At 41.0% G+C, this 18,319-nt stretch overlaps 2 protein-coding genes across 3 annotated transcripts in view; both read left to right on the top strand.

Moving 5' to 3' along the window:
- The window catches only part of ltbp4 (latent transforming growth factor beta binding protein 4), a 40,705-nt gene extending 28,012 nt beyond the window's left edge, over positions 1–12,693 (top strand). The window contains exons 22-34 of one of the 2 annotated variants that reach the window (XM_084018940.1): positions 11–142; positions 452–577; positions 916–1,059; positions 1,688–1,945; positions 2,307–2,378; positions 2,740–2,868; positions 4,243–4,383; positions 5,055–5,207; positions 6,228–6,344; positions 6,814–6,976; positions 7,386–7,678; positions 8,081–8,233; positions 8,664–12,693. In XM_084018940.1, the coding sequence (XP_083875066.1) occupies positions 11–142; positions 452–577; positions 916–1,059; positions 1,688–1,945; positions 2,307–2,378; positions 2,740–2,868; positions 4,243–4,383; positions 5,055–5,207; positions 6,228–6,344; positions 6,814–6,976; positions 7,386–7,678; positions 8,081–8,233; positions 8,664–8,806 (2,024 nt within the window). In that variant the 3' untranslated portion in view covers positions 8,807–12,693. Of the gene's footprint in view, positions 1–10; positions 143–451; positions 578–915; positions 1,060–1,684; positions 1,946–2,306; positions 2,379–2,739; positions 2,869–4,242; positions 4,384–5,054; positions 5,208–6,227; positions 6,345–6,813; positions 6,977–7,385; positions 7,679–8,080; positions 8,234–8,663 lie in introns of both variants that reach the window. The other variant, XM_084018939.1, reaches the window with a different exon arrangement.
- Positions 12,694–18,278: 5,585 nt separating this feature from the next.
- The window catches only part of ostn (osteocrin), a 6,445-nt gene continuing 6,404 nt past the window's right edge, over positions 18,279–18,319 (top strand). Inside the window, exon 1 of the mRNA XM_084019348.1 lies at positions 18,279–18,319. The gene's annotated coding sequence lies outside the window, so the exon portion shown is untranslated.

Here is an 18,319-nt window from a genome sequence, read left to right as displayed (position 1 = left end):
TCTCTCTCAGATGTAGATGAGTGCATCTCGTCCGGCGGCTTGGTATGTGCGTCACAGCGGTGTGAGAATACGATTGGCTCGTACCACTGCCTCACTTCCTGTGAGCCGGGCTACCAGGTCACACAGACCGGCAGCTGTGTGGGTGAGTGGCTATGCATTACATCTCACATATGTATTTTTACTTACATATACTGCACATTTGTGTTTTACTCTTATTGAAGCATGATCACATATCAATACTGGAATGTAACTACATTTACTCGTGTAGTTGTACACCATGTTATTCTACTTTATATTTCTTATTCCAGTATATTTCAGGGGGAAATACTGTAACACAGTATTTTTACTATGTGGTATTAGTACTTTTACTGTAACTTGTGTGACATCATGATATGAATATGTTGTACTGTAAAGGATGTGTATCAAATAGACTGTCTCCTGTGTCTCTCAGACATTAATGAATGTTCCAATAAGACGGTGTGTGGAGATCACGCCTTCTGTCAGAACCTCATAGGAACCTACCTGTGTGTGTGTGACCAGGGCTTCACCGCCACCGCCGACGGGAAGGCCTGTGTGGGTACGTGGTCCTCTTCATTCACCTTCGTCTCCAGGTGTGGAGGAGTCTTACTGCTGATTTTAAAAGTATTCAGTGTCTCCAGAGGAAGCTGGAGGTGCAGAGTTAGAAAGAAGCCCCCAGTTGACCGCTGCTCATCTCTGCTGCGGTCTCCATTAGCTGCTACTAGCATAACACACCTGAATGTACAACACAGAGAGGTGCATTGTGGGTCGTGGGTCGACATTTTTTTTAAAAAGACGATATCGCTGGTTCTGCTTCATTGATTTTGATGCTTTTTTTTTTTAAATGTCCACCAGGAGTGTGATGATAAAGTAGTTGAGTCTCTCTGTCTCTCTCAGATGAGGACGAGTGTGTGTCTCTGCCCGGTGTGTGCGGTTCTGCTCGTTGCGAGAACGTGGAGGGATCCTTCATGTGTGAATGCGAAAGACGGGGAGATGAGTTTGACGCCGCCAGCAGGAAGTGTGTCAACGCAGCACAACGAGGTACACTAAGATTACCGCTTAGAAACATTACTGTTCGCTTTGCTAGAACTAGTGAGCCTGAAATGCAGACACGGTACAGGAGATGGGAATTAAGGGTTTTTATTTCAGGGGTTCAGTAGAGCTAGTAGACTGGGACCAGGCGGGGAAGTCTGGGGACAGCATGTCCATTTAGGTCCGAGATGGATGGAGATGAGTCCAGAAAAGAAGAGACAGGCGTCGCTTCACGTGATGCTTCTTCTCATTTCTCTAAAAACATATTTCCTTGTTTCCTCAAATGGTTTACTTGCGCCTCTTCATGCACCCTGATGGGAGGGACTAAGACAAAAGGAAAAGACGCAAGTGAGGGAAACATGGATGCAATTTATGAGTATTGGGATGCACCCATAGAGAAAGAGGAGGAGGGGGGAAGGAGAGAGAGCTGCAGCTAAGGTGGGATGCAGGAGGTCCCAGTTTCAGACCAGTTTCACCAGTTTTCTCAAGATTCAAGTCAGAAAATAAACATAATTTTTTGCCACTGAAATGCTTTTAATTCTGCTTTCCACTCGTTAAGTGCAGCTCCTACTTTACAGAAACCTGTCACGAGCCACATATTGTTTTTAAACTCGGAACCTTTCTTCCCCTGCAGCAGAGCTAGTCCCCAGCTACCCCTCTTCCTCCTCCTCTTCTTCTTCCTCCTCCTTCCATGTCACTATGGAGTTAGATCCGGCGCTGCCCCCCCTTCCCGACGCTCGCCCAGGTGAGCTGAGGGAGTGTTACTACTACCTGGCCGAGCGGGGAACCTGCAGCCTGCTGGCCACCAACACCAGCCAGCAGGAGTGCTGCTGTACGGTGGGGGAGGGCTGGGGGATGGGCTGCCAGTACCAAGCCTGCCCCCCCATGGACACAGGTGAGATGCATGGCACACAGGATGTCAGTCTGTCAGTCTGTGTTTTTGGATTCTAATAAGTGTTGGGATTGGCCAAGGACATAGGCAGAAAGGCAGGATGATGCAGCAGTGGTAGGAGAGTAAAGTTAGGCAGATATCACAATTTGGCCAAAAAATGACTTAGGCAGTTATGCTACGAGGCTAACGATATATAAACTTAAACTGTGTGGATCAAAAGCACAGAAGGTCAGATTAGATCAATAATTGATAAAAGTATAAAACCAACTCGCAGATGTCACATACGTATTCCTGCGTCAGTATTTATTCTTTCTGCCCACCGCTCGTTGTCATGTGATTGAAGTGTCTCTGTGTTTCTGTCCAGCCGAGTTTCTGTCTCTGTGTCCCAGCGGGAGAGGATACGTCACTACTGGACCTGGAGCCTTCAGCTACAGAGGTACATACTTACACTGCAGTGTAACTCAGTACATTTACTCAAATACTGTACTCACATACAGTGTTGAGGAGGCTACTTTCAACTTCTCCTCCACTACATCTCTGCAGTAAATATTAGACTCTTTACTCCACCTAATCGAACAGCTTTAGTTCGTTTAATCAACAAATAAATTATCCCTGTAAGCATAATGAGAACTTTTACTTCATTAAAAATGTCTATAGTATTTCTATAGTGCAGTATTACTATTTTGACTGAAGTAAAGAGAGTGGTTAGTAATCAGGAAACTGTTTAGGAGGTTTGTTTTAAAATAAGATCCAGGTCGTATTAATAATGCTGAGTCATCCTTCTCTTGTTGTGCCAGATGTGGACGAGTGTAAACGTTTCCATCCGGAGGTTTGTAAGAACGGAGTATGTGTCAACAACATCCCCGGATACAACTGCTACTGCTCCAGTGGATACGTTTACAACAGCACTCTGCTAGAGTGTGTTGGTACGCACACACACACACACACACACACACACACACACAGGACGTATCAGGACAGTGACATGTGTTTTTTATAGCCTTTATTTAATCAGGTTGCCTCATTGAGAGCTTTAACATGAGAGCTCTCAAGTGTTTCTCAGACTCCAGTGTGCTTCCTTGGTAGGATGTGTTCTTGGTAGGATGCATCCTTGGTAGGATGTGTCCTTGGTAGGATGTGTCCTTGATAGGATGCATCCTTGGTAGGATGTGTACTTGGTAGGATGTGTACTTGGTAGGATGTGTCCTTGATAGGATGCATCCTTGGTAGGATGCATCCTTGGTAGGATGTGTACTTGGTAGGATGTGTCCTTGGTAGGATGCTTCCTTGGTAGGATGTGTCCTTGGTAGGATGTGTCCTTGATAGGATGTGTCCTTGGTAGGATATGTCCTTAATAGGATGCTTCCTTGGTAGGATGTGTCCTTGGTCAAAAATCACTTGCTTTGAGCAGCCTACTCTGTTGTATGAAGTATCCAATCATGTTGATAAGTTTTGTGCAATGGTATGGTAATGTTTGTATTGTTTGTTATGTGGATGTTTGTGTTTTTATTGCGTGGCAAAGCAGTTTCCCCTTGGGGATCAATAAAGTTTTCTAATCTAATCTAATCTAATCTAATCTAATCTAATCTAATCTAATTGGTAGGATACTTCCTTGGTAGGATGTGTCCTTGATAGGATGCATCCTTGGTAGGATGTGTACTTGGTAGGATATGTCCTTAGTAGGATGTGTCCTTGGTAGGATGTGCCCTTGGTAGGATGTGTCTTGATAGGATGCATCCTTGGTAGGATGTGTACTTGGTAGGATGTGTCCTTAATAGGATGCTTCCTTGGTAGGATGTGTCCTTGGTAGGATACTTCCTTGGTAGGATGTGCCCTTGGTAGGATGCTTCCTTGATAGGATGCGTCCTTCCAGCACTCCTTCCTAGCACTCAGAGAGGAGACATTGGATCAGGAGAATTTTACATTAGGCCTTCTAGATGTAATATAAGTGAAGATTTAGCAACTACACTGGCAATTCCTGACAATGGCAATTCTGAACAGACTGCTTAGATGAAATAACCAAAAGTTTACAAGCAAATTTCTCCTGTTTCCAGATGCACTGTGTACATAGGATTGTGGGTGTTTTAGGAGTGTGGAGGTTAGACACATGCATCCTTGAAAATCCTCTGAACGAAGGACTCAGTCCGAGAATAACAAGGTTTTGGATAAGGATTACATTTTGGATATTGGAACAGTCGTTTGGCAGGATTAAACTATGGCTGAAGGATCCTTCCTCAACATTGAGGGCGAATCACATCACAAAGCACAAAACCCTAAAACTGTCCGTCTGTCTGTCTCAGATCACGATGAGTGTGAGGAGGAGAGTTGTATAGGAGGAGTTTGTGTCAACACGGTGGGTTCGTATTACTGCAGCTGTCAGCCTCCTCTGGTGCTCGATGACACACAACGCAACTGTGTCAACTCCTCCCATCTTACTGTGGGTAAGACACCGGCCTCCCCCCTTCTCTCTCTCCTCATATACTGCCCCCCTCCCTATCTTTCATCCTTCTCCACATCCACCTCCTCTGTTCTTTCTCTCTACCAGGTTTTGTGGACTCCTTTTGCAGGAAACTAGAAACAAAGAAATGCTGTTGTATTGCTGTTATGTGACACTTTCTTGACTCATTCAGGAAGTTACTATGTCTGTGTTAATAATCACTTGGTGGATTTTTTTATTTTTGTTACACAACCAGGCTAGCTTTTTCCCATTGTTTCCAGTCTTTATGCTGAGATAAGCTAATCAGCTGCAGGCTGTAGCATCATATGTGACATACAGACATGAGCTTTAGATTATCTATACAGAATCAAATCAACTGTCAATGATGATGCTTTATTATTATTACTACCCAGCAGTGTATGACGTACTTAGATGAGCTCCACATTTACCACACTAATGCTTCAATACTATAGTACAATAATATGATTTATGTTATTCTGCATAATGAACACTTGTACTTTTGGTAAGTATATTTTTATGCTAATACTTTTGTACTTTTACTTGAGATTTCAAATGCAGGACTTTTACCTGTAACAGAGTATTTCTACTCTGTAAAAGATCTGCATACTTCTTAAACTTGAATAAAACCCGTCTCTCTTGCCATCCACCTTCCAGATGAGAACCTGTCTCTGTGCTGGCAGCACGTCACAGCAGACCTGGTGTGTCAGAGTCCTCTGCTGGGAGCTCAGGTCACCTTCATGGACTGCTGCTGTCTGTACGGGGAGGGCTGGGGGATGGAGTGTGCCCTCTGTCCCTCCACCGACTCCGGTAAATACCTCGCTTCACCAAAAACATCACTGTGTTTTCACACCTGCCGGCGTCAGGCGATTAATGCTGCATTCAGTGATTTAGGATAGACGACAGAAAAAATGCAGATTATACGATGAGCTTGTTTTGTCCAAGTGGATACAAAGGATATGAAAATGATGTGCATTTTTTTAACAAATAAAACATGTAATCAGTTTATCAAATATGATCCATTGTTGCAAATTAAACTGCCAAAATGAAGTAAATTAAATTAGCTCCACCTTGTCCAATGACAACATGTACTTCTTACACATTAATACATCAATAACTGCTTCGTAGTATTTTTTAGTATTCCCCCATCTAGTGGCATAATTTAATATTTCTCGACTTAAAAGACCACACCAGTGTTAATAAATGTCATTGTCCATCACATCAGCTAGCTTGCATAGACATAGACATAGACCTCCACCATGTTTACCAAAGTTGCTTGATTTTTTGTTTTTTTTTGTTTGTTTATGTTTCGTCCATATTCACTAAAGGTTTGTTAATGTACCTGAACATGTTTTTTCTGTCTTTTTTCTTTTTTGTCTTATTTCTGTTTTGTTTTATCTATTATTATTTTTTCTGAATGCATTTTGTTTTTCCTTTGTTGTTAAATGATACAAATTTGGGGTGTAATCAGGGAAAACTTGTAATAGCTTGTGACGTGATGTAAAAGCGCTGCGATAAAGTGTTAAAAAAACAAGTGCATCCAGGACCTGCCTCTAGCTTCAGACACAGACGTGATTGAATATCAATGCGTGAATTTGAATAGATTTTATTAGAGTAATACAGTCATTTTAGATCAAATAAACAACAGGAACTCTACATAAACATAATCTGAAAGGTCGAGCTGACACATCCCTCCTGGCTAATAATGAGGAGGTGTGAGCTCATCATGGGTTTCCGTAGAAGTCAAAGAGTCCTGAAGGACGATGTGTAGTTGATGTTGTGTTTATGTGGTGTGTATATAGATGGTGTCCTCTATGTTTCTGTCCCCAGAGGACTACGCCACTCTGTGCAGTTCCTATCTTCCTCCTCTCTTTCCGGAGAGTTTTCCTGACTCAGGACCAGAACCAGGAGTTAGACCAGGAGCTGGACGAGGACGAGGAGGAGTAGGTTAGTCATGTAACTGAAGTATTATACCTCAAAATATATGATTCTTTCTATTATTATTTATGTTATTTATTTCCTTCTTTATTTCTCAGTTTTATTAGTAAATAATGAGTGTTCACATATTTATTTTCTTTTTCTCCTCCCCTTGTTTCCTCTACTCCTCTTGTCTCCTCTCCTTGATTCTACTCCCTTGATTTTTTCTCCTCTGCTCTCTTTGTTTCCCCTCCTCCTCCTCCTCTCATATCTGCTCATCTCCTCTTTGCACTGCTGTCCTTTCCTCTCCTTGTCACCTCTCTATTGTTTCCTCTCCTCCTCCTACCCCGTTTCCTCCTTGCCTCTCCGTGTCTCCTTTCCTGCTTCTCTTCTCCTCTACTTGTCTCTCCTCTCTCCACCCCTTCTCTCTTGTTTCCTCTCATCTTCCCCTGTTTCCTCCTCCCCTCCCCTCCTGTCTTCTGTCTTCTCGTCTTCTCAGCTCCTCCATACTTACCTCCCTATAGTCCTGACTCCTTCCCTCCAGCTGTGGTTCCTGACTATGATGACTACTCGCCAGCAGGGGGCAGCAGGTCCAGTTTCAGAGGTAGGACACCTGCCACCTTCAGCCTGCCGGACAGAGCCTATCGCAGGCCGGAGTACAGGTGAGGACCAGATCACAGTCCTGCTGGATCTTTAAAGACACTTAATGACGCTTTTACATTCCAAGAGTCAATATTTCGTCACTTCTTTGTAAATGATGATTAAAGTGCTTGAGCCGCTATAACGAGCCGTCTGTTGTGTCTAAGTGTCGAGTTTAAGGTTCAGCCCAGTTGAGGACGTTTCAACAGGTCTTAAAGAGTTTTATGATATCAGAAGTATTCTTTGATCCCCAGGAAAAATGTTTTTACCTATTGTACAAAATACATACCGAACCGTGAACACCTAGAATAAATAGTATGATCAAATTTTAACTAGTAACAATGTAACTATTTTAACTAGAAACAACGTAAACAAGACTCATCTCGTCTTGATGCTAATAGCAGTTTGTCCGCCCGTCCGTCTGTCCCTTAGCACTGGTTACTACTCTGAAGGAGACTTCGCTCCCCCCGATGGCTCCGCCCCCAGGCCTCCGTCCTTCCGCCTCCCTCCAGACCCCCGGGCCGAGAGGGCGTTCGGGGTCCGGCCTCCTCCTCCGTCCCAGCCTGACGGTGCTCCTCTCAGTCTGGCCCCGCTGCCCGGCGCTCCCTATGAGGTGGAGCAACAAGAGGAGGAGGAGGAGGTGGCGTGGAGACCGGGCCCGCCCTTCCCTCCCTTCACTGAGAGGAGCAGAGGAGGGGGAGCACCGAGGATGAGGGTCTATGAGAGTGAGTGGTAACTCCTTATTTTACAGCTCTGCATTTTCTGATGATTTCTGAGGAAGTTTCCTAAAAAGAACCAAATTATTTGGAACCAATTACAGCGAAAATAGAGAGAACAGTCTTAATGCAGCTTTTTTAAGTTGATAAAAAGCTGTTGATTCCAAGAAAACAGTGGAAACATTGTTTTTCTGTTGACACGTTTCCTATTTTTGCATAGTTAGTTGAGCACTGACTAGGAAGATTATCTGGTGAAACTTTTAATTAACTGGAATTCCTGACTTTCACGATAACTGCACAATTAAATTCCACAACATTTATTTTACAGTTACATACCTATAACAAAAAATATTTTAACAATTATAATCTTAGAAGATATCAGTTTCAAAAAGATTCATCTTCTTTTTCTAGGGCGTTACGAGTCCTACGCCGGCCTGAGCACAGCAGAGGATTGTGGGATACTGCACGGCTGCGAGAATGGCAGGTGTATTTCTGTCGCAGAGGGTTACACCTGTGACTGTTACCAAGGATACGAACTGGACATGACCTCCATGTCATGTATAGGTACGCAGAGACAGCTGCTCTGGGTTGTGGGAAATGGTTTCTAAATGGATTATTTATTGATATGACATTAATGATTATTATTATTATTGTTTTAATCCGTTTTTGAGTGACCTTGTAGTTTCTCTACTTTCTATATTCTCAGACAAATTATTATATTTATATGTGAGGATATGATGTACTGCATACAGTATGTATATGTGTGTACATATAAGGAACGTTAAATATGAATTTCTTTGCACTTTATCTCTTGTACATGTTCTTTACCTTTACTTGCTCAGCTGTGTTGTCCTTGTTCTCAGTTGTCTGATGTCTATTTGAGTCAAATCAGCTCCACTAACTAACTTTCTAACCTTTGTGGCTTCATTGAGTTCGTCCATATCCATCAAATTCACCAGCTCTCTATTGAAGAATCATTTCTGTGTGTTTGCAGATATAAATGAGTGCGAGGACAGTGTCGCCGCGGACTTCCCGTGTGTGAACGCTCGCTGCGTGAACACCGACGGCTCGTTCCGTTGCGTCTGCAGGAGAGGATACATCATGTCCCGTAGACCCAACCACTGTGTGGCTGCGTAGACCGGACCAGAACAGACTGGACTACGCTCGACTGGACCAGTACTAACTGGTCTAGACAATTGAGACTGGACTACACAACGGCAGACTGGGCTACACTAGATTAGACGAAACTGGCTTGGGCTTTGATATTGAACCAGACTTGACCAGGCTAAGATGAACCAGGCTTAAATACTCTAGAGTGCACTGGAGTGGGAAAGGCTAGACTGGGACCAGTTACACAAGTTCAAGCTTGATTAAAGACCAACTTAACACCCCGTTTTAGCTACTGCAATTTCTCCATTTCTTTGCGGATAACTTGGTTTGATCGGCACATTGACGTTGTAGTTTGAGGGCCGTGGTGTCCTCGGGAACGTCACAAATTTTGGGGGTTTAGAGACAGAATTACAAAATTTTGTCTGAAAAAAAGTACAATAACTGATAACAGATTGGGAACAGGATCGGTTGATTGATTGATGAATTCACCAGTCATTGTGCAAATCTTTCTTCTAATATTCAAGAAAGGATAATATTTGGGAAATGGCGTCTAAGCTTTAACCCTCTGACCGACATCTGAGAACCAGACATTGTTTTCCTTACATAGTGTTGATTTTGTGCCATTAATAATACAAAACTTCTATCTCTTTCATCATTCATCAATTGGGGTAACTCATTGCCCTTTTAAAACTTTCTTTTTTTTCCGTAAGAGTTTTACTTTATAAAAGTTGTATTTATTTTTCTCAATATATAAAATATACACTTCCCACATCAACAAAACAATGACCCTCATTATAAAACAGGTAAAAATAAATACACATTTACTCCACATCTAAAACAAACAAAGCAAAACCTCATATCTGATCAACCTAAATGAAATATGTTAAATATGAATCTGATCACTGCATAAATGTTCTAGCTTTCATTATTGTCCACCTGTCCTAAAGCACAAAAACATGCCACGATTTGATGATTGTATACTTCTCCCCATATGGTTTCAAATTTGGTTAATTTGTTTTTTCCATGTTCAAATAATAATAGTGCTTCCAAGTTTGGTTCACTTGGAAAGTGCAAATGTGCAATGTCTTCTTTTTGGTAATTACAGTTTCAACCAAATAAGAACGAAGATACACCAAGATATATTCAAGCTTGGTCCAAAGTTCTGAATAACAAGTAACTTTAAATCAATCCAATGTTCTGAGTTTATATAAAATCTAATAGTGAGCAACCACATTGTAACTGGTCGTTCTAACGTATGTTTTATGTTTTCAACGAACTGTCCCAACATACACTGAACATTTGACCAAGGGGGAAAAGTGGGAACATAAATCCTTTGAAAGTTCTCCTTAACGTGTCTTCTTTAGATGATATTTATCTGTAACAAACAGAGTTTATGCTCGGACCAAAAATTTGAATGATTTCAACTTTTTTTATTTCTCAGACATCAGGGCTGATTGTCAGTCTTTTGGATGGCTCTAAATACTACAATACCCATGAGCCTCAGTGGCTTTTGCCATGGAAGGAAGCCATTGGTGAACAAAAGATGGCACCATGATTTCTGAATAAATTCATTATTCACCCCAAATTCTGAACTACTTTAAGCCATGTTTTCTCAATTATGTCAACTTCCACCTACAGCAAGCTCCGCCTTTGGATGTTTCTTTGATCAAATGCACCTGGGAGTCGTCCTGCAGTTCCCATTTTCACATTGTTTTTATCAAACAAGCCGATATATTCCAACAGTTTTTCATATTTGTAATAACAAATCAACCAGGATAGTTCCACCTTCAACTAGTGAACCGCCCCATGAACGACTCTATTGGCTCTGTATTTTTAATATCGGAGCTATATCATTCAGAGGACTTTATTATAGATCCAAGACAAAAAGTCACAATTATAAATCAATTTGCTACTTAAGCTCCTCGGACTGCTGATATCTCAGAGTCATGGTCGGGGCCACAGATTATAACTCTGATATTAAAGAGTCATGGTCAGGGCCACAGATTATAACTCTGATATTAAAGAGTCATGGTCAGGGCCACAGATTATAACTCTGATATTAAAGAGTCATGGTCAGGGCCACAGATTATAACTCTGATATTAAAGAGTCATGGTCAGGGCCACAGATTATAACTCTGATATTAAAGAGTCATGGTCAGGGCCACAGATTATAACTCTGATATTAAAGAGTCATGGTCAGGGCCACAGATTATAACTCTGATATTAAAGAGTCATGGTCGGGGCCACAGATTATAACTCTGATATTAAAGAGTCATGGTCGGGGCCACAGATTATAACTCTGATATTAAAGAGTTATTGTCGGGGCCACAGATTATAACTCTGATATTAAAGAGTCATGGTCGGGGCCACAGATTATAACTCTGATATTAAAGACTCATTGTCGGGGCCACAGATTATAACTCTGATATTAAAGAGTCATGGTCGGGGCCACAGATTATAACTCTAATATTAAAGAGTTATTGTCAGGGATTATAACTTGCTAGACCTCAGTCGGATAAAGGATCAATGAGTCATGTTCTTCCTGCACCCTCACTGCTACTAGAAGATGGAGAGGGCAATGGCAGGTTAACGAGAAACATGCACCCCCCCCCCCCCCCCCCCCACACACACACACACACACACAATAGCCTACGGTGTGTAACAGTATCAATGGGGAAAATTTAACTCCTCACATTTTCTAAATACATAATTTAAACAATTTAAACCCCTTAAATCATTATAACGCATTGAAATATACCTGAAACAACACCAAGGATGATGTCGGCCCTATTTTAATAATTTACTGATTATATCTTCTCGTTACTATGATGATTAGATATTTTGACCCATTACAAACCACGTTACTAGTTTGACCAGAAAACGTTTTGCGTCGGTTGAAAGTTTGCTCTCTGCACTTTGACAGCATGTGCACTTTTATATACCCAGAGAGAGTTTTATAATCAACACTGTAATTAATTAAAAACACAATGATTTGTCTGTGATTTTCTATATTTTTCTTCTTGTCAACAAATCCCACGTGCCGATTCTAACCAAAAATGTCTGTTTCCTGCTAACAAGTATATCATACGTCTTCTTCATCTATAGAGCTCCATTAAAACACATGAATGAGTCACACTGTTGCCCTGGGTGACATGTTCCTTCTTCACCATGAACACACACTGTAGTTTACTGTGACTCAATCCCACATAGACCGTCCTGCTGTCACAAATACTCAAATCCAAACGTGGCTTAATCCGCCGCTGAAAATAGTCCCCAACATATGCACTATTCCCCCGTTTGTTTAATGAAAGCTTCAGTGACCAGCTTGTAGGATATTACAGTGAGGTTGTTGTTTTTTTTTAAGATTTTAGTCTGTAGTTGGTTGGTTTTGATCTACACGTGTGATTTGTTGATAAAAAAAAAAAACATGGAATAAGTTACACATTTAAGTGCTAACCTCCAGTTGACTTATAAATGCTACATGTATTGATGATTTACTGACATGTCTGTACTTTTATATTTTTGGGCTGATGCAGCCAGACGCGCAGCTTCCACTCCTGAATATGCTAGAAGCTGCCATTCAATCATATTGTTCACATTCCTTCACAATAATCTTGTCGTATTGTACCAACATGAATGCAACTGTTCCAGCCTGTAAGTGTGTTTATTGTGTTGTTGGTATTCACTTTTTGATATAGTTAACATGATGAACGTTCAGCTAAAATCTGATGTATAACATGCACTGTACCTGCCAGAGACCAACCCTTTTGTGTTCACACAGGATGTTGTTTACATTGTTTCAACTTTCAGTCTCTGGTATTTTTAAAAATGGTTCATGTTATGGTTAATGACTCACTTTTGTATCATTGTTGTTTGTATGACAAGAAATGAAAATATATTTGCACACACTTTTATTGAAACCTGTCTGTGTTTTTTTTGTTTTTTTGTCTGAGGTTGTGAGCTACCACACAGGATGAAAGAAGTATTCAGATCCAGTAAAAGTACTAATACCACACTGAAATACTTCACTTCAAGTAAAACTCTTAATGCATGCTGTGACACTCGCAATGTTTTATATTTGCAGGTCCCCTATTCTACCACTAGATGCTGTGTAAGCATGGTCAGAGCTGTGCTTATATTTACACACATTTCGAAGTACAAGTACAAGTTGATAATTTCCACACTTTGCGTAGGGATGATCGTACCACACGCACATAACTGTGCGTATGCACGTTTGATAAATGAGGGTCCAGGGTTTTTGAGTGTCCTTTAAAGCAGAGATCTTCAACAGTACTGTAATGTAAACACCAAAGCTCATAATTTTATTATAAGTGTTAATTCAGGTTTAAAGCATCTTATAAATGAACCACCATATGATTGATGACTGATTTGATCTGAAGCTCCTGTACTGTGCTGCCACAGAGTGGTTACAGGTGAAACTGCACGTGTGGGCTGAATTTGATCTTCTCTGAAACAAAGAAAGATTATTATAATAATATAGTATGCCCTCTTCCTTTATCATTCAGTGGAGCATCACGGCGTCGCAGACTTATACCACTTGAGTGAAAATGTCAGGATGTACTTCTAATTGATTTGTGCTTTTGCCCCTGCAGGGTTGAAGGTTCAACTCCCTGAACAGTTTGATGGGACGGCAGAGGAAACTTAACTGTAGCTGAATGTCGTCCTGGATGAACAGGCTCCCAGGGAATGCTGGGAAAGAGGAAGAGGTGTGTTTTCTCTGTAATGATAGGCTGGGTTCAAGCCTTTGTTTGTTTACTCAGTAATGAGCCAATCATACGGGTCATTGACACACACACACACACACATACACTCACACACACACGCACACACACACACACACACTCACACACACACACACACACACACACACACACACACACACACACACACACACACACAGTAATTAGGTGAAAATGAGGATCATGTGTGTGATGTGAAACAGCTGATAAAGCAGAAATAAACGTAGCTCCATCTGAATGACATCATTATTAGCTGAATATTTACCCAACAGATAAAAAGAGCGAAACGTGAGACCACAGCAAAGATGAGCATCCATATAGAAATGATGTAGCGCCACCATCAGGCCAGACAGTGTCACTTTAACTCCACTGAAGTCCTGCTGGTGGTTCAACAACATCCTTACTGTCTTGTACATGAGGTTTTGTTTGACAACAAAAAGCATCTTTGGGCTGGATGCACTGGTGTGGAGGGGGGCTTGCTTCATCAATCATGGCTGAAATACCCACTATTGCTGCTTTGCACAGGTTGTGGAAGTCCCAGATACACCAGCTAATCAAACAGTGTCCTGTCTGAGTTCCTAACATCACCCAGAAGTGCTTGGTGAATTTCATTGAGCTGTATTCACTGTGAATAGTAAGACACATGCCAACTGGTTTACTACAGCGGTGCAAACCCAAAACAACAGTTTTAATGGGATTCGATTGCAATAAACTGAAGTAACTACATAATGACGATAATTTGTAAAAAAAAAAAAAAGTCAGAAGTCATAGTGTACTAGGTCTGTCCAGAAGACAATAGGCAAATAACTTTTTGTAAATGCTTGTTTTCTGAATGGAGTTGGGATCGATCTGATGTTGGCTAGGCTAACAAAACACTTAATGTCATGTAGGCATAAATAAGGCAGTGACCTCATTTTTTGTATTATAGACGGTACTAATATGTTTCATAGACCTCTGGAAGACCACAGATCACTACAATATGTTTTGTCTCCATTTCTGATTTTGTTCTGACTCAAGCCTGATCTAAAAGCTCATAGGCCTTTGCATCACAGTATCAGTTTAATTTGTCCAAATAAAAAATGTGTCTCATTCACTACATTTGTGTCGCCGGTTGTGAATTTGCATCTTTGCATATGCAAATAGTGCAAATGAAGATCGCCTGGCCAGCAACAGATCAGTTGTTTAAAAAAAAAACACTCACCCTGCCTCTATTTTTGCTAAGTTTTATGCATTTGCTCCACCTCCAACCTATTCTCATTTGTCAAAATCGACGCTGGTCTCTTCAAATTTTTCAAATCACCTATGATGCCTTTAAATCTCAGGGTAAAGAGAATGTTTGGGGAATGCTGTAGGTGAGAGTTGGGGACAGCTGGGAAATTGCAGACCTTACATCATAACTGCAGAGTCAGCAGGACGTAGGACTAAAGGGACCAGAACTGGAGGGTTTATGATTTAAGTTCGATGAGCAACACTTTCTTTTCCTCGTTGAGAACTGACGTCTTCTTTATTGGCTGAACACAGATTAAACTCTCTATGAATGGTGCCACTGGTACCTGAAATGCTCTTTTCCGCTGTAAGAGAAGTGGCTGTTGCTATAAGTGATTGTGTTGCCAGCTGGTCCAAATTTAAGAGCCAAAGCCATCTAATTAGCAGGCTATGTGAGTTTAAACTTCAGCTTACTGCTTACAGACATGCTAACAACTAACAGAGCCGCTAACAGCTAACAGAGCCACAAACAGCTAACAGAGCCACTAACAGCTAACAGAGCCACTTACAGCTAACAGAGCCGCCAACAACCAACAGAGCCGCCAACAGCTAGAGCCACTAACAGCTAACAGAGCCGCTAACAACTAACAGAGCTGCTAATAGCCAACAAGCTGATAGGCTACAGCAATTGTCAGCGCTAAACAACATGTTGGAAGGGTTTGACTGAACAATAACAATAAAGCTTGACGCCCACTAGCTAGGTAGTAGGTTGCTAGTTAGCATGCACTCCAGTGATAAGGATCCCAGAAACTACAATAAAGATCTCCTACAGAAAGTCAAGATACACGGTTTGCAGCTCTGTTGTTATAAGACTGAAATTTCATGCAGCTGGTATTGTTGTCACCTTGTGAGTCTGTGTCTAATTGGAAACCTCCACTGCTGAGAAATCCCCTTGGATCGCGGTCAATTTTACTACCAATCTTAATTTTGAATTTGGTGCCTTCTTGATCAAGAAAAGGCAGACAGTGACCTTTTGGCACATGTGGATGGAAGACATAAACTCCGACAATGCAGAGCTCCGACCGGTGGGGAGCGGACGCTGGCCAGTTTTGTCACTGTCACTTTGGACAGTTTTGATCAGTAAAATGTGTATCACACATTTTTGTTTGCCACAGAGTTTTTCTGCATTAATCCAAAATCCAATGGAAAAATCCATTGGCTTTTTGCCGAAGGACATTGCGATGCTTACTTCCTGTTGGCCTACAGAAGTATGTGTATATGTATCAAAGTGAAGGTTGACTTTGAATATGGGTGTGTTCTGAGCAAGAGCGGTGGAAGTAGGAGGGTCAGGAGTTGGGCCTTTGGCCAATTTGGCATCACTAGTGTGATCCTATCGTCATAATTACTCAATTTGTCCATTCTCCCATTTACTTTTTAGTTAAAGACTTACATATTGACAAATTGTAGTTTTCTGAGGTTTCTTTTCAGTAACTTTTCATCTTGTTTTTGTTGTTGATTAAATGTGATTTATTAATATTTTTCATTTTAGTTTTTGTTAATGAAACAAAACGTCCTCACTCACCGCCTTGTCAGTTTTTGGTAAAGAGCTATGAGGCCTCTTTGTTTAAAGTTATAATTTCCCCCATCACTTTTTCCACAATGCTTAACTGTTAGCCCCTACTTACCTGTATTTAAATCCATGTACTCTATTTCCATAGCAACAGGAAAGGAGCGGTGAAGTGGGGGTGGTCAGAGGGGTAACATGACATCACCTGGAGCAGAAAAGGTCGTCACTAATTAAAGGGTGAGCGGGCAGAGTGTTTTTGTTTCCATCATTATTAGCTCTAGTGTCATTACTATTATTAACCCAGGTGTGTTTTCGCAATGACCCAATCCCTCATCCTGAATGAGTGTAGAGAACCATGAATGAATGAATGGAGGGATGGAGCGGATATCATCCGGTCCCTGAGGGGGGCATCGGGGAGGGGGCCTCGTCACCCCTAGCAACAGCAACACAAAGAAAAAATAATAATTCCGACGACAAACTGAACCATCAGCAACAACTTTAAAATTAGGACTCACGTTGACATGAGTCCATGGGCTTTTTTGTGTGCTTAAAAAACATTTTTATATACTTGTACTTATACTATACTTTATTTCCATTTTCTGCTACTTTATACTTCTACTCAACTACATGTCAGAGGTGAATATTTAAAAAAAGAAATCACCTATTTATTCATTCAACCTTTATTTAAATCTGATCAGTCAAGGAAGTTTTATTTTAGATAGCACCTTTAAAACAAAGTGGTGAACGAATGATTGACACAAACAAAGATGAGACAAAACAAGATGAAAATGGAGAGAGTAGAGTAATGCACATCAAATTAGTTTAAGAAAAAAACTAAAATTAATACAACATGAAATATATTGATCATGGTAAAACAGTAAAATGTTCAGAAAAATTTGAGTAGGCTACAATAAAATATAAACAAATACAAAAACCATAGAAGACACTATACAATCAAATTAAATAATAAACAATAAAAAACATACAATTATAAAACACTGCATAAAATAGAATTGATGCGTTTTTAGGTTTTGTTTAAAAATATTAATAGTTTCATCTACTCTCAGATCCTCATGATGGCTGTTACGACTTGGAGCATAATAATTAAAAAATAAAAGCATCACCAAATGTTTTTGTTCTGCTTTGTGAAGCACCTTAAAGTATCTGACGGTTCTTTATGGTTCTTAAACTAAAAATATTTCTTAGAGGAAGTCTGGTACAATGCCATGTAGTGTCCTAAACGAATATTAACTTCAAAATCAATATGAAAACTAACAGTTGACCAGTGTGAAACCCAAGTAGAGGAGGGCGTGGCGTATGATGGGTGCAATGTGAGCCGGGCGTGGCATGTGGTGCTACTGTCTATAGGCCTTCACAGCTGGATTATTGAGACACATGATAAATAATAATAATATGCAAACAGAAACAGTAAGGTATGCATAGGTAAGGTGCAAGGTATGAAATACATGCAACACAAAACCACAGGGTACCTTTGGATCAGTGTGGAGGGTGATTCTTTTGTATTAACCAAAGTCTTAACTTTGTCTGTGTAAGGAGACATTTTTCTGTCTCTGGCACAGGAAGACAATGGTTTTTATCCTGCCTACAGAGCTCTGATTGAGGAAGCAACCGTCAATCAAAAGATCAAATTATAAAGCAGGTGCCACAACGTGACTGTGTGGGAGATATAAAGATTGTTATGACTGAGAGGGGATGAGAAAGAGTAGAGGAGGGATGTTAGGGAGGCAGGAAGGACAGAAGGGTTAAGGCAGAGGAGGTGAGGTGTGATTGCTCCCAGAAGGATTCATTAACATTGTGAAAATGTCACAAAACATACATGTGGAAAAAAGTAGGAGAAGTAGTGATGTCACAGGAGCGGAGGCTGCCGATTGGACAGAGAGATTCCCGGGCAGCTGCTATAAAACCTGAAGTGAAGCCACAACAAGACACAGAAACACAGAGAAGAGACGACACGGAGCAGGACGGACACACTCAGAGAGACTGAAG

Source organism: Eutrigla gurnardus (genome assembly GCF_963514095.1).
Source record: "Eutrigla gurnardus genome assembly, chromosome: 10".
Taxonomy (NCBI): domain Eukaryota; kingdom Metazoa; phylum Chordata; class Actinopteri; order Perciformes; family Triglidae; genus Eutrigla; species Eutrigla gurnardus.
This window is presented reverse-complemented; position numbering and strand designations above follow the sequence as displayed.